The 14359-nt window shown below is 34.7% G+C and overlaps 1 protein-coding gene across 8 annotated transcripts in view; it reads right to left on the bottom strand.

The window, feature by feature from the left end:
- LOC107044030 (cyclic AMP-responsive element-binding protein 1) overlaps positions 1-9710 on the bottom strand; it is an 11990-nt gene extending 2280 nt beyond the window's left edge. The window contains exons 1-7 of one of the 8 annotated variants that reach the window (XM_015265768.1): positions 9407-9710; positions 6759-6966; positions 5856-6005; positions 4595-4721; positions 3366-3455; positions 652-795; positions 309-378 (exon numbers count right to left, since the gene is read on the bottom strand). In XM_015265768.1, coding sequence (XP_015121254.1) covers positions 309-378; positions 652-795; positions 3366-3455; positions 4595-4721; positions 5856-6005; positions 6759-6947 — 770 coding nt within the window. In that variant the 5' untranslated portion in view covers positions 6948-6966; positions 9407-9710. Of the gene's footprint in view, positions 1-308; positions 379-651; positions 796-3365; positions 3456-4594; positions 4722-5855; positions 6006-6758; positions 6967-8929; positions 9047-9406 lie in introns of those variants that run through there. The other 7 variants (XM_015265771.1, XM_015265773.1, XM_015265775.1 and 4 more) reach the window with 7 other exon arrangements.
- Positions 9711-14359: the final 4649 nt, after the last annotated feature.

Below are 14359 nucleotides of genomic sequence, written 5' to 3'. Positions count from 1 at the left end.
TATATATATATATATATATATATATATATATATATATATACCAGAAAAAAATTCAAAAAATCATTTTTGTTTTTTTATATATGGCCCATAAAATCCATAATTGCTTTAATAATGTTATTATTCATGTTTGGAAATCTCGTATGCTCAAATGAACCTATATGAACCTATTTCTACCTGGGTAATCATCAGAAAAGTATTCTGTTCATTTTTACAACTTTTACTTGCTGAATTTCTTGCTTCTTCCAGTGTACATCGAGAAATAAAAATAAAACATCATGGTGAGAAGGTACAAAAAAAGAAACACTGACCTATTCTTTTGCAACCTCATTTCCCGTTTCCTCGCAGCATCCTCAACGACTACCCCATGCCCTGTGTAATCTGCAACATTGCAAGACACTGTACACTCCAAATGAATTCAAACCGTTTAATCACAATTGGTTCAAATCAATATTTCAAACGGACGACTTTCGAAAAATTGATTCAAACTAGAACAAGAAAATTGAAAAAAAAACAAAAACAAATCGAGAACACACAATTAGAAATAAAAGTTGGAACGGTAGTAGAGAAAGAGGAAATAAGAAGAGAGGAGAGGGAGACAAAATGATAAACACGAAAAATTATAGAAAATAAAGAGTTGAAGTCGGGACACACCTGGGACAAAGAATTGCGCGTCCTGGCCCTGTGCATACTGCACTATTGTTCCACCCGCTGTTGCCGCGTTGCTCATTGTCAGTGTGTGAAGCCCTGGCACACCCTCCCCCTGGGTAGCTATTTGTATTGTTCCCGCAGGTATTACTGGAAAATTTTCAATTCCATTTTTCCTTCATTTCTCAGCTGTTGCTTTTATTTGGCCATTTGTGACGGAATGTATTGGGATTTTTTTGTATGTTTTGTGATTCAAGCGGATGTGATTCAATTCAGCATGCTCTAACATTGGCACAACATTTTCTTCATAAATTGACCTATTGTACATGATGGAGTCCCTTTATTTTTTCACACATTTGTTTTGCATCGAGACATTGTATACAGAAATTGTAATCTTCATGTAATTGAATTCTACAAAATTATAATGTACTAGCGCAATTCAAATTTGTAAATGTTTAATTTATAGTGCGCAATGCGAAATGTATAATTAAGGTATATACAACTAAAGAAAAATATAAAATCCATAAAACTTAGGCCCTGATTGGTGGATTTTGTTTTTTTTTAATTCCACATGCTCCAATTATATCAGTCGACTCGGACGCGATAAATTGAACATCTACAAATTTGAATTATGCAATGTGGAATTCAGATTGCACAATGTGTAAGTAGACTGGTATATTGAAATTCAGTCAAATTCAATACGCATATCGTGTAATTCCAATGTGGGGATTAGAATTCATGTAGACAAGGTCTCAATGCAAAACATGAATACTGCGAAAAGATGAAAGAACTCCATTGTGTGGAATAGATGATTTATTTAAGAAAATACTGTGTTGGTGTTGAAGTATGTTTCCAATGTTCCTGTGATATTTTTGCTTCTTTGATTAGGTCATTTTCGTGTGATCTTTTTTTCGTGTTCTTGGAGGAAGAAGAGAATTTGATTTCGATATCAGGAGATCACGTATGAAAAAATCCTATAGGATTTCCCATAAGATATCCTATAGGAAGTCTTATGGAGAATTCGAACATTTTCTATAGGATTTTTCAGATAGGATTTCCTATAGGATTTCTTATAGGATAGTCTATAAGATTTTCAATAGGATTTCCTATAAAATTTAGGGTTATAAGAGCCAAAATGAGGGTCAAAAGAGTCATATGGGGGTCATATAAGGATCATATACGGGCCATATGGAGGTCATATGAAGGTCATGTGGAGGTCATAGGGGAGTCATGTAAGGGTAATATGTGGGTTATATAAGAGTCACATGAGGGTTGCATGTGAACATACGAGGGTCATACCGAGGTTATAGGAGGCTCATGGAAATCAAATGACCTTCATATGACCCCCATATAATTCCTATATAACCCCCATGTAACTCTTATGTGACCCCATATGACCCTGATGATTCCCATATGATCTCCATATGACCGCCATGTGATCCCCATATTACCCTTAAATAACTCTAATATGACCCGTTATGATCCATATATGACCCCCATATGACACGTTTGACCCTCATTGTGACCCTTATGCCCCTAAACTTCATAGGAAATCCTGTTGAAAATCTTATATGAAATCCCATAGGAAATCCTATCCGGAAAATCCTATAGGAAATGTTCGAATTCTCCATAGAATTTCCTATAGGATCAGCTATAGAAAATCCCATAGGAATTTTTCATACGTGCGATGTTGGAAAGGCTTAGGGTCCAGGACATTTTCATTGGACAACTAAGAACATTCCCGGTGAAAAATAGAGCCTGACGATTTTTTATCCCGCCAGTAACGTAGGATTTGAACATTTTTATTTTTAGAACATATCTTGAAATGTTAAAAAGATAATGGAATGTCTGTAGAGTGAAGTGAGAAAATTCGATTAGTTAATTTTAAAAGAAAAATCCACAAAGTTCGGTACTAAACACCGGCTTAATTCAAGTGAGAAAAGTTCTCAAGTCCAGAACCCTTAGATTCTTAAATTAATAACCTTTGCCTTCTCAAACTGAGATCATTTGAAAGGGATAAAATTGGGACACAATTGAAAATTAATTGAACCAAGGAGTCAGGAGGTATACTTTGAACAAAAAAGGGCTTATAAACATGAATAAAATCATCTCAGAAGAGGAAAAATCCTCAATTCAAGAATGAGAACGTTTTGAATTTGAAAACCTTAAAGTTCCTTGCTCCCAATTAGAACTTTTTTTCTGATTTTTAGTAAATTTTTTCTTGAAATAAACGAAAATGTCACTCATCTCCAAGGTTCTTTGCTTGCTAAATTTCAGTACAACCATCTGTGTGCAACCATCTCTCTGTTGTATCTCCCTACATTTAAGAGGTTATTATATTAATTTATCATATTGTTTTTATCGAAAATATCCCTAAGTTTCTGATGAAATTCGTCTCAAACCTTCGACCCTCAAAGTTTTTTTCAATCTACTCATGAGACACGACAACTGTATTCATTGCCCTCAGATTTCTCTAACTGTTCTCCCAATGCCATACCAAACACAAAAAATTATTTCTCAATTATAATTGACATGTGACAGTACACACAGGGATAGGAGGTATTCGAGAAAACAAATTGGAATAATCATCATGAATTATTTTCGTTGCCCCGATGATGAAAAGCTGATAGATAAAGAAAAAAAATGATAAAAAAAGATTGTAAAAATAGATGAAGAGAAATAAAATTTTGAAATATTAGCTAGATGAATATTTGACCAACCTGTTTGGTAGTGGAGCGAGTGGGAAGACATGTCACTGTCCACATTAGAGTCACACTCAAGGGAGGATTCTAGGGGAGGCAAGTTACCTGCTGCAAAACCGAATCAAAATTTTTAAATTTTTTATTAATTTTTTTTTCATTTCGACGCTCTTTTTTCACTACATATAACAGTCACATAAACGTAAGAAAAAATATTCTACTCATGGGGTTTATGACACCAATTCGTACAGTCAGGTCATACATAATCAGAAAACAATTAGAGATAAAAGTGTCGTGCAGAAAAAAATCAATGATAGAATAGAAGAAGAAATTGTAATGTATGGATTTATGAGTGAGGTTTGGGGTGTTGGAAGAAAATTTTATATCCAACACATAACTGAACGATCTATTGTTATCAATTATTCAAGAAAGAAATCGTGAAAACGTTGTCCTACTATAAAAATTTGGAAATCTACAGTTTTATAAGAGTTGAAAGATGAAAAATGTTTTATAAACATTTTATGGAATTGGAAAATTTTGTAATAATGATCTACCGATCACCTTGAGTGTCATTATCGTAATGGAATCAACGATATGATAAAAATTGATGGAATTATCAGTGTATACGAAGACAAGATTTAAATGGGATGAGGAATTGAATAATTTTTTCTCCTTTCGCAGTTAATTTGAAAATTACTTATTCATTAATTTTATTCAAATTGAAACAAATGAAGAAATGTTCAGACAGTGTTTGAACCAAGAATTATCGAAATAATCAAGGAGAAATCAATTTCTCCACTCGCTGAGGTCAGTTTATAATTATCTACAAGCTTGATGAGAAATCTGGCATCTTCATAATCGATAGATTCATAGAACGAATAAATAATGCCGAGGGATAATGAAGAACCCAAGCGTTCAATCGTGCAGGAAGAAAATGTGAGGGGCTTGTCACTTGTGCTTGGTATGGCATCCCAAAATTTTTTATAAACACAAATGAAATAAAAATAAAGAACTATTTTAGTATTCTTTTTTTTGGCAAAAGAATTTCTCTCGTGGTTTCTTTAGGGAATTTTCTCTTGTGTATGAACTGACATGCACATGGATTGAAATGATGAGTATTTATTTGATGGATTATTTGTAGGGTTTTCATTCGTTCTGTCTGCAAAAGTCAATACTTGTTCTTGTGCAGACATTGATTGAAAGATGTTGAATGTTTTTTTGTAGGGTGAAAATTTTTAGTGAGGATTTACCTGCAATTTCACTCGCACTAAGGTCGTTCAAGATTTTTCTGTAGGATGCTCGTCTTGTTAGGAGATCTCTTCGTTTTTTAGGAGAATCCTCGTCTGAAAAACTATCGTCACTACCGGCATCGACGACCTGTAAATGTTTTTGAAAAGTAGAAAAAAATGAGAAATTTTTTTAATAAATAGATTTTTATGTCAAAGATTTTCGAAAAATGTCATCACTGAGAGAACGTGGTGTATATTATTCGTTCCACAGAAAATACGGAAGATGTACTTCAAAGAAGAATGCTTATTTTTTCATCATGATAACTTTTACCTATTTTTCTGATAAGAAAAATTCCCCAGAGTCGATTTTTAAAGGAATTGTAGAATGTTAGGAATTTCTATTTGTATCTTTCAATAACTAATCCCAAAAATTCTAGTAAAGACATTGATTTCAAGTTTAATTGTTGAAAAAAAATATATATGAAACTTCTCTGTGAATAAAATTGAACATGGACAGCTTCGATGAATGTAATTTTCCATTGTCTAGAAAACGGCAAATCATGCTTAAATATTCAAAGTCGATTTTTTTTTCAGATAGATTAACACAGTTTCCCTGTAATATCACACAATAGCGAGAAGACTTCTTCTCTGGACTTCTTCTTCTGGGTTTTTAAACAATTTAGCATCAATATTCAATGAAAATCTAAGAATTCAGAGATGTTTTGAAATTGCTTTTTTGCATTTTCCAATGACGAACCCCAAAAATGAAAGTCAAAACGTCAAAATTTCAGGTTTACAGTGAAAATGATCAACAAAAACAAATATTTCATGGAACATTAAATATTCAGGTCAAATTGGTCAAGAAATATGAAACTTCTCTGTGAATAAAATTGAATGTGGACAGCTTCGGTGAATGAAATTCTCCCTCGTTTGGAAAACTACAGATCATGCTTGAATATTTAAGGTCAATTCTTATTTTTCAGACAGATTAACACAGTTTCTCTATTTCTGCTATAGACTATAAGACTGCTGCATTTCAGAATAATTTAGCATGAATATTCAATGAAAATCTGAAAATTCCATAGGAAACTTCAGTTGAAAATTATCTATTGCAACGTTTTCATTGAAGATTTTTCTTCCCATTGAAATCCTTGGAATTCCATAGAAAAATTGTTCATGCTTTAAATGAAATACCTAATTGATGTTGTTCTCGAAGATTCCAAACAAAGCATTGGAATTTCTGTTAAAAAAATAATCACAGAATAAAAAAAATATTCTTTACCTGTAGCGTTTGAATATTAGCTTGGGTCGACTGTATAACAGAGTTTGGTTTGCTGACAAGAATAACATTCCCCTTGGATATTGCCACCGGTTGTATATTCGTAGCACTCTGTATCACAGACTGATGGTTTGGTTGAATTACAGATTGCACCTGAAATCCACAAAAACCGATTAACCATAATCTCAAATCAATGAATTTACGTTTTATCACACGCAAAAAAAACTAAGAAACAATCATTGTCAAAATGAACGATATGAATATTGAAATTAACAAATAAGTATTTTCTGCGAAGCACAATCGTGCAAACCAGAACCAGCATTGTGCAAAAATATCCGGTGAATTCTCTCAACATTTCTCATTAATTTTCTTCTTTTTTGAATATTGATTTGCAATTTGTTCTACAGCGTTTTAGTAGCTGAGTGGTGAAAAGTAACAAGTCATAATTGACCTCTGTTAATTTTGTGATTATCTGAAGAACGAGTCTATTTAATTTAATATGTCAGGAGACCTGTTTGGTAGCTGATGAAATTTCTGATAAAAATGGTGTTTTTATATTTAACCCTACAATCACTCATTATTGTGATAATTTCGTCTTTATCAAGAGATGAATGATTAACTTTATGATATTCCATCTCAGGTGTTACTATTGATCATCAAAGTTTGAACAAACAATGAAAGAGGAGGTGAAATTTATAATTCTCCGTAAAATAATTAATATGAAATAATCGTAAAGAAAATTAAAGGGAATGAATTTCATGAAGGATCATCCATGAATCTTTAAGAAGCAAGAAAATGTTGGAGACATGGAAAGTGCATTAATCTGAAGAAATCGATATAAAAAACATGGAATGGATATTTAAGCGTCGTGGATACACAGCAGGGACACAAACAAGCTTCGTGTACCTGAGTTGTTCCAGACGTTGGTAGGGTCAGTTGTACAATGCTAGTGGAGGCAACAAGATGGTGTGTCTGCTGATGGGTTCTACTGATTGACTGTACCGATGTTGCAATTGCTGGTGCTGCATCGCCACTCTGTGAACCAGGTGACATTGAGTCAACTGCTGATCCATTCTCTTCGACCATACTTTCCATAGCCCGGGGACCACAAGCCCTGAAAAATTCATCATCTTTATTTTTGGATTTTTCATCATCTTTGGTTGAAGATTGCGGGGGAAAAATTGAAGTTTTACAGTTCAGTTCATGTTTACCCATTTTCCAAAAATCAAACTTTTTATATTCCAGGAATATTTTGTAATTTTTTTAGACTGATCGGGGAATATATAAAACTCACATTTTCAATGATTGAGGAAAATTGCAGTGGCTTTAACGAAATTAAATAACAAAAATTCTTTAATACACGATCTCCTATAGTTTTATTTTCATTTCTCACCTCTTGGAAGACTTCAAAGATGAAAATCAAAATAGAGAGCAGTGTGAAAAAATGTATTGAATCTAATGACCAAGAAAACACCTGGAGTACCCAGGCAAATAATGTCGATAGTTTAAATTTGGAGCTTCATATAACCTCGTGCTAGCGCCTACATTAGGTGCAAATTATCTTTCGTTTCTGAATAATCATCTTGGATTGATGAATTGAAATTGTTATCAACATCAGGAAGATAACTCCATCTATCAGTTGAAACAAAAACAAACCACAACATTTTTCAGTGTGGGGGCTTTAGGGCAAACATCCATTAATCATTTGAATGTTTTTTTTGCTTCAAAGCGTCTAGAATTGGGAATTTTTCATTTTTTATTTACAATCTTGAAAGACTTCGAGTATTGCTGTTGAGGTTTCACGAATATGTGGATCTTTTCATTCTCTTTTGTTTTTACCGTGAGATTCTGGGGGTAAATTTAAATTTTTATAAGATCAACTAATTTTTTATAGTAAGAATTTTCGAAACGAATTAGCATATTTTTTTTGGTCTAGGAGTTACAATTAGGGAATTTTCCTTCATTGTTTAGCCACAAACTTGACTGGGTTGAGATTTCGAGAAAAAAGTAATATTTTTCATTTTCAACAGAAAAAACACGGAAATGAATTGATCCGAATGTTCTTTTTTCCTTCAAAAGCTCAGAATTTAAAAAGTTCTCTTCATGTGCGATCTTGAAGTATTTTAAGTATTGATATTGAAACATCATCTTTTTGTATTATTTACACATCTTTTTTAATAATGCCATTGTACAACTGAAGCTCTGGCATTCATATCTGAACAAAATCATTGTTTTCTCAACAACAGGTGAGAAAATATGAAGTTCGATAATGATGTACAGTCGTTTACTAAAGTTCTGAAACAAAATACATAGGATCCAAGTTCAGATCGTTTCAAAACTTTAGTAAATAATTGTAGTAGATATAGATAAGTAAAGTTGATTTAACTTGACGGTAAATTTTTTATAAATATCGCTGAATGTGAAAAAGATGGTGAAATTTTTTCTCCTGGAATAAATTATGCCAAAAAGAATGTTTTGGGTTGAAGTGAATACTGAATAAAATACTTTAACGATTTCCACGGCACGAATGGTTACGTCTAAAGATAAAAACGTACAATAAAGCTATTTAATCCTCCCATAAATTATGTCTCGTACTCAAACAATCAACTTGAAATTATCCTAGTGAACACTAATTATCAATACTGACTTTGTTTAGCATTTACACTTTTTAATATTCAAATTTCCGGCATTCTTTGCCAAATTTAAACACGAGATAACTTCAATTCACTACTGAAAAAAAAGAAGAAAAATCGCTGCAAACAACTGAAAGAGAAACAACACTCTAGAAATTAATTTCCCCCAAAAATATTAGCAAAAGAACAAAAAAAAATTTCAAATATCTTTCCACAATTTTAGAAAGTAACCCCTAGCTGCCCCTAGCCCTCTAGAAAGTAACTCCTAGCCTCAAAAATTCTGAAGCAATCCCTTCACCCCACCTACAACTGAAAAAAATCTCTCATCTCTCCGAAACCTATGAAATTCTCAGTTTGAACTTTCCCGCCAGAATCTCCGGTAGACGAGTTCAACTGCGTCACATCACAAACTCATAAAATCCTAAAAATACAATAAAACAATACCCATCCACTCAGCCACCTCTCGCCTCCAGAGCCCTCAAAAAACCTCACAAAAACTTGACCGAATTGTCGCCTCTCCCATCCCACTTTCACAACAACAAACCACCGACTCCCAAAAACAATGTGAAAACCTCACAAAATTGCAAAAAGATGAAAAAGAACAATTTTCCCTCATGAATCTCTTGTCGCCATGTTCTCGACTCCACACGTTAAAAACTTCCCACACACGCGTTATTCCGAATTTTCTCGACTGCACGGGTCACCTAAGAGGCACGAGAGATCACATACAAGTGGAGTAAGGAAAAAACTCACATTTTATTTAATCGAATTTAACATAACCATCGATTGATAAAAATCGCATCATCATCGATAATATTATTACAATTTTTTAATTGATGAATAATCGGCCAATTCACTAACTTCTTGACGGTCCATGCCTCCTTGTTTATTATTTTCTTCCAGCTGGGGTTTTGTACTTACCAGTTACGTATTTATCGTCACCGACTTTGCTGCAATCGGAGTGGGCAAACGGGCAGGTACGTAGCAGCCACGTCAAAGCCTCCAGTGGCTTCGTCACTGGTTGGATATGAGCCCACCCCAAAAGACCTTTAGTGTCGTATTGTCTCTCTCTGTTTAATCTCAACTTTTCTCACTCTTAGTTTTTTATTCTCTTCTGTGAGACACTCGGGTGTTCTACGTAGTTGAAGAGAGGACTTCGGGGACAAAGCATAGGGGGGCGCGCGGAACCACTTTGATAGGGACAAAATCACACACGACTGGGGGAAGGACTAGGGGATTTCTGGGAATTTTCGAGGCGACGGATGAAAACTTGAAAAGAAAAAAAATTGAAGTTTTTTGGGGCTGAGGAATAAAACAGACTTTTCCTAGCCGAAAATTTTATTTCTCAATTTTTTTTTGTTACGGAAAAATGATTAGAGAAAAAAAAGATTTGTCAATATTTCGTATTGCTATTAATTTGAGATGAGACACAAATAGCAATGGAAAACAGTGAAGAATTCATGAGATTTTTTCTTCGAAAGTGCTTTTTGGTTTTAGTTTTTAATAACAAAAAATGAAATGTTTCGTTCCAATGATTGAATTTTCAATAATTAGAATCTTAAAAACTCAAAAATGTTGATCGAATAATTTTCTAAAAATTAAAATGGAATATATCATCACACTTGACTTCCGTGGCGCGCTGACGTCACTTGCTGACGTCATCGGGCACACTCGTAACCCACGGGAAAATAAATATGTATCGGGGATTTGGAAGTCGGTGAGAATAAGACAATGAAGCACGAAGAGAATGAGGTAGCACACGAATGAAGCTTTTTCGAAAGGTTTCGAAAGATAAGTGAAAAAACGGATGGAATTCTAAAATAAAATCTATTGACTTTTTTCAGAAAAAAAATGGTGATTTTATTTCTATAGAAAAAAGTTATTCCATGGTTTATTCTTATGTAGTAAACATTTTCTCGAACATTGTTTTCTTCCAGTAAACAAGAATCAGAAGGAAATTTTACCTCCCAACGGTTCTTAGTCGTCGATTTAATCCCACTCATGACGTCATTGCGTTGTTTACGCGAGAGACCGTGAGTCATCGTAATTGCAAGGTCACAGTATTTATTTTATTCATCGTGAAACCACTTTGATTCTCAGGATTTTTCCAACATTGTTTGTAGAAGGCAAATTAATGTTGGGTGCCTTCCGAATAACAAGGTATGTAACGTTTTGGTAAACTTTACGCCAAAGCATTCGCAATGACCAAGTAATTCACCTATGGTTAGGTATTTTACCCACGGTGAATCACCCAAGAGCATTCAGATTGGCCGTGTGATCTATACTCCGTTGAGGTGTATCACATTGTACCATTCACATTCAATGGGCGACTCACCCGGGTTTAAATAAAAATGGGCGCCTTGTTATTAAGATTGATAACCTCAAATGTGTTCTACTAAAATAATTGAAATAACTTTTGTGTATTTTCAGTAGTGAAATTTGATGTGCCACTTTTATATGTAGAGGTTGGAGAGAATTATTTTGTGCCTCGTGAGGGCTCTACGTTGCTGTGAGTATCTCAAATTGGGGGGGAGGGGCGGTTGCCCTGTACTCAATTTTTCATAATTTCGTATTTCTTAATGAGGATTTATGAGGATCGTGGGGATGACAACTGGAGGAAGTGGTCAGATCCAGCAAATTGTGCAATACCATTAATGCTGCGATATTCCTTCTCACTCTTTCGTCTTCATTCGATGAATCGTGGGGGTTTGGATCCCTTCATGGAGATCAATTGATCGGGGAAGTAGTTGGGGGTGATGATAGATTAGGAATCCTAGCTTTTTGGAGCAGATTTGTTTGTTCGTGGAACGAGGGGTTGGGGATGTTGAAGAATTGATAAGAATTTTTGGTGATTCCCAGAATAATGAATTTCCAAATAGGCTGATTTACTTGTATCCAATTGAGGGACAGGAGACAGTTTATTCTGTACTTATTAGAACGAAAGCGAAGACAATATTGTTTGGGAAGAGGAGTTTACATATTCATCTGCGAATAGAGTTTAAGTGAAGTTACAGAAGTGGGAGAAAGACATGTGAGTCCTTTTTCTCTATTTTCTAAGATATTCACTAAATGAGCAAAAGCTCTAACATAAACATAATAAATAATTTCTCTTATTCTGTTCCATGGCTAATGTTATACAAACTAATTGAAGAATTGAAGCATTAGCGTCGTAACAGCTATGGATCAATTGCGAAGGCTCATTTAGTGAATTTCTTAGAAAATAGAAAAAAAGGACTCACATGTCTTTCTCCCACTTCTGTAACTTCACTTAAACACTATTCGCAGATGAATATGGAAACTCCTCTTCCCAAACAGTATTGTTTTCGCTTTCGTTCTAATAAGTACAGAATAAACTGTCTCCTGTCCCTCAATTGGATACAAGTAAATCAGCCTGCTTGGAAATTCATTATTCTGGGAATCACCAAAAATTCTTATCAATTCTTCAACACCCCCAATCCCTCGTTCCACGACCAAACAAATCTGCTCCAAAAAGCTAGGATTCCTAATCTATCATCACCCCCAACTACTTCCCGGTCAATTGATCTCCATGAATGGATCCAAACCCCCACGATTCATCGAATGAAGACGAAAGAGTGAGAATGAACATCGTCTGCTAGGAAATTCATTATTCTGGGAATCACCAAAAATTCTTATCAATTCTTCAACACCCCCAACCCCTCGTTCCACGAACAAACAAATCTGCTCCAAAAAGCTACGATTCCTAATCTATCATCACCCCCAACTAATTCTCCGATCAATTGATCTCCATGAATGGATCCAAACCCCCACGATTCATCGAATGAAGACGAAAGAGTGAGAAGGAACATCGCAGCATTAATTGTATTGCACAATTTGCTGGATCTGACCACTTCCTCCAGTTGTCATCCCCACGATCCTCATAAATCCTCATTAAAAAATACGAAATTATGAAAAATTGAGTACAGGGCAACCGCCCCTCCCCCCCAATTTGAGATACTCACAGCAACGTAGAGCCCTCACGAGGCACAAAATAATTCTCTCCAACCTCTACATATAAAAGTGGCACATCAAATTTCACTACTGNAGGGAACCCCCCCCCCCCCGAAATTTGAGATACAGCAACGTAGAGCCCTCACGAGGCACAAAATAATTCTCTCCAACCTCTACATATCAAAGTGGCACATCAAATTTCACTACTAAAAATACACAAAAGTTATTTCAATAGTTTTAGTAGAACAGATTTGAGGTTATCAATCTCAATAACAAGGCGCCCATTTTTATTTAAACCCGGGTGAGTCACCCATTGGATGTGAATGGTACAATGTGATACACCTCAACGGAGTATAGATCACACGGCCAATCTGAATGCTCTTGGGTGATTCACCGTGGGTAACACACCTAACCATAGGTGAATTACTTGGTCATTGCGAATGCTTTGGTGTAAAGTTTACCAAAACGTTACATACCTTGTTATTCGGAAGGCACCCCTAATTGAAACGCTCCTTCATTTTTAGGACAGATTTCTTTTGCTTCCGAATGGAAGCTTTGTAATCGTCAAAATTTAAGTTTCCGATTTTTTGTGTCAGGGTAATTAAATATGGTCTAAAAAGTCCGAATATGTGATTTTTAGATGGTGTCTGTATGTTATATTTAATGAGTTATTCTTCTATTCTTCTTGATCTCGGAATGCTCCAGCTGTCTGTCAAGGTTCCTCCAGAGGAAGTGAAGGAAGTTGAGGATTCGGACTGGGAACAGAAAGGTTCGGAACGGCAGATTTTAATTTTCTTAATGAATTTTGGAAGGTTGAAAAAGGAGTAATTGTCGATCCAAATATTCGCATCGAGTATTAATTGTTGATGATAATACATCGTTATTGTTATCAATCTTTTTACCAATCTTGTTCTTTCCAGCATTAATTAATGAAAGATAGGAATCTTCTGAAATTAGTTGTAGTCATCAATGGAAATCAGGATTATTGTTATGATGCAAATACTCGGATGGCGTGAAATTATTGACAAAGGATTTCATTGAATGTAGGAGAGTGATATGGAAATAATGTGTCAAGGTGAATGAAAATGCACTCATCTGGGATAATTTTCAAGTTTCATCTCGGCGGTTTCGAACTTTCTGCTTTACAGACCTCTCGATAGCCTGGTTGACCGCGGTTTGGAAGTGGTTCTTTCGACAAATTTTTTGGTATCTTCTTCAATTGATTATTTCAAATTTTGTCTCTGGAATTGAAGAACATCTGAAAGATGATCTTTCAAATCTCCTATGGCTGAATTGATCTGTTCTTGAATGTCCAGTTGTACACTGATAAGGTCTTGAGCTCTTAATTGAAGATCTTTACGAAACAGGATTCTCGGTTGTCCAATGGTGTGGTTTGTTGATCTGTATGGAGTAAAGAATACGAGACATGAGACAAGAAATAGGAGACACGACTCATGAAACACGAGGAACTACATCGAAATCATGAGATTTAAGCCACGACACGTATGAAAAAATCGTATAGAAATTTTCTATACGGATTGCGCATAAAAATTCTATAGTATTTCGGCATATGATATTCGGATATTTCTATACGAATATTTTCTATACGAATTATTTCTATCCATAAATTTTTACATAAATGTTTGTTTCCATACGAAAGATGTCTAAACGCTCCAGAGAAAAACGAAGAGAAATGTGGCAACTCCGTACGGAAAGTACAGGAAAAAGAGAGAAGGTTTGACTTGAAATAGTTGACCACTAAAAAAAATCAAAAATAATTTTTACAAAAAAAAAAAAATTAATTTTTAGCAGTATTCGTGACTGTTGAATTTCCTCCACGAAATGTTCCTGATTGTGGAGACGATTGATCATCAATAGCTTCGTATGATCTTTTCAATACACCTA

This window comes from Diachasma alloeum, unplaced genomic scaffold, assembly GCF_001412515.2.
Source record: "Diachasma alloeum isolate Michigan unplaced genomic scaffold, Dall2.0 Dall_scaffold_00662, whole genome shotgun sequence".
NCBI lineage: Eukaryota > Metazoa > Arthropoda > Insecta > Hymenoptera > Braconidae > Diachasma > Diachasma alloeum.
Note: the sequence above shows the minus strand (reverse complement) of the source record. Positions and strands in the feature narration are given on the sequence as shown.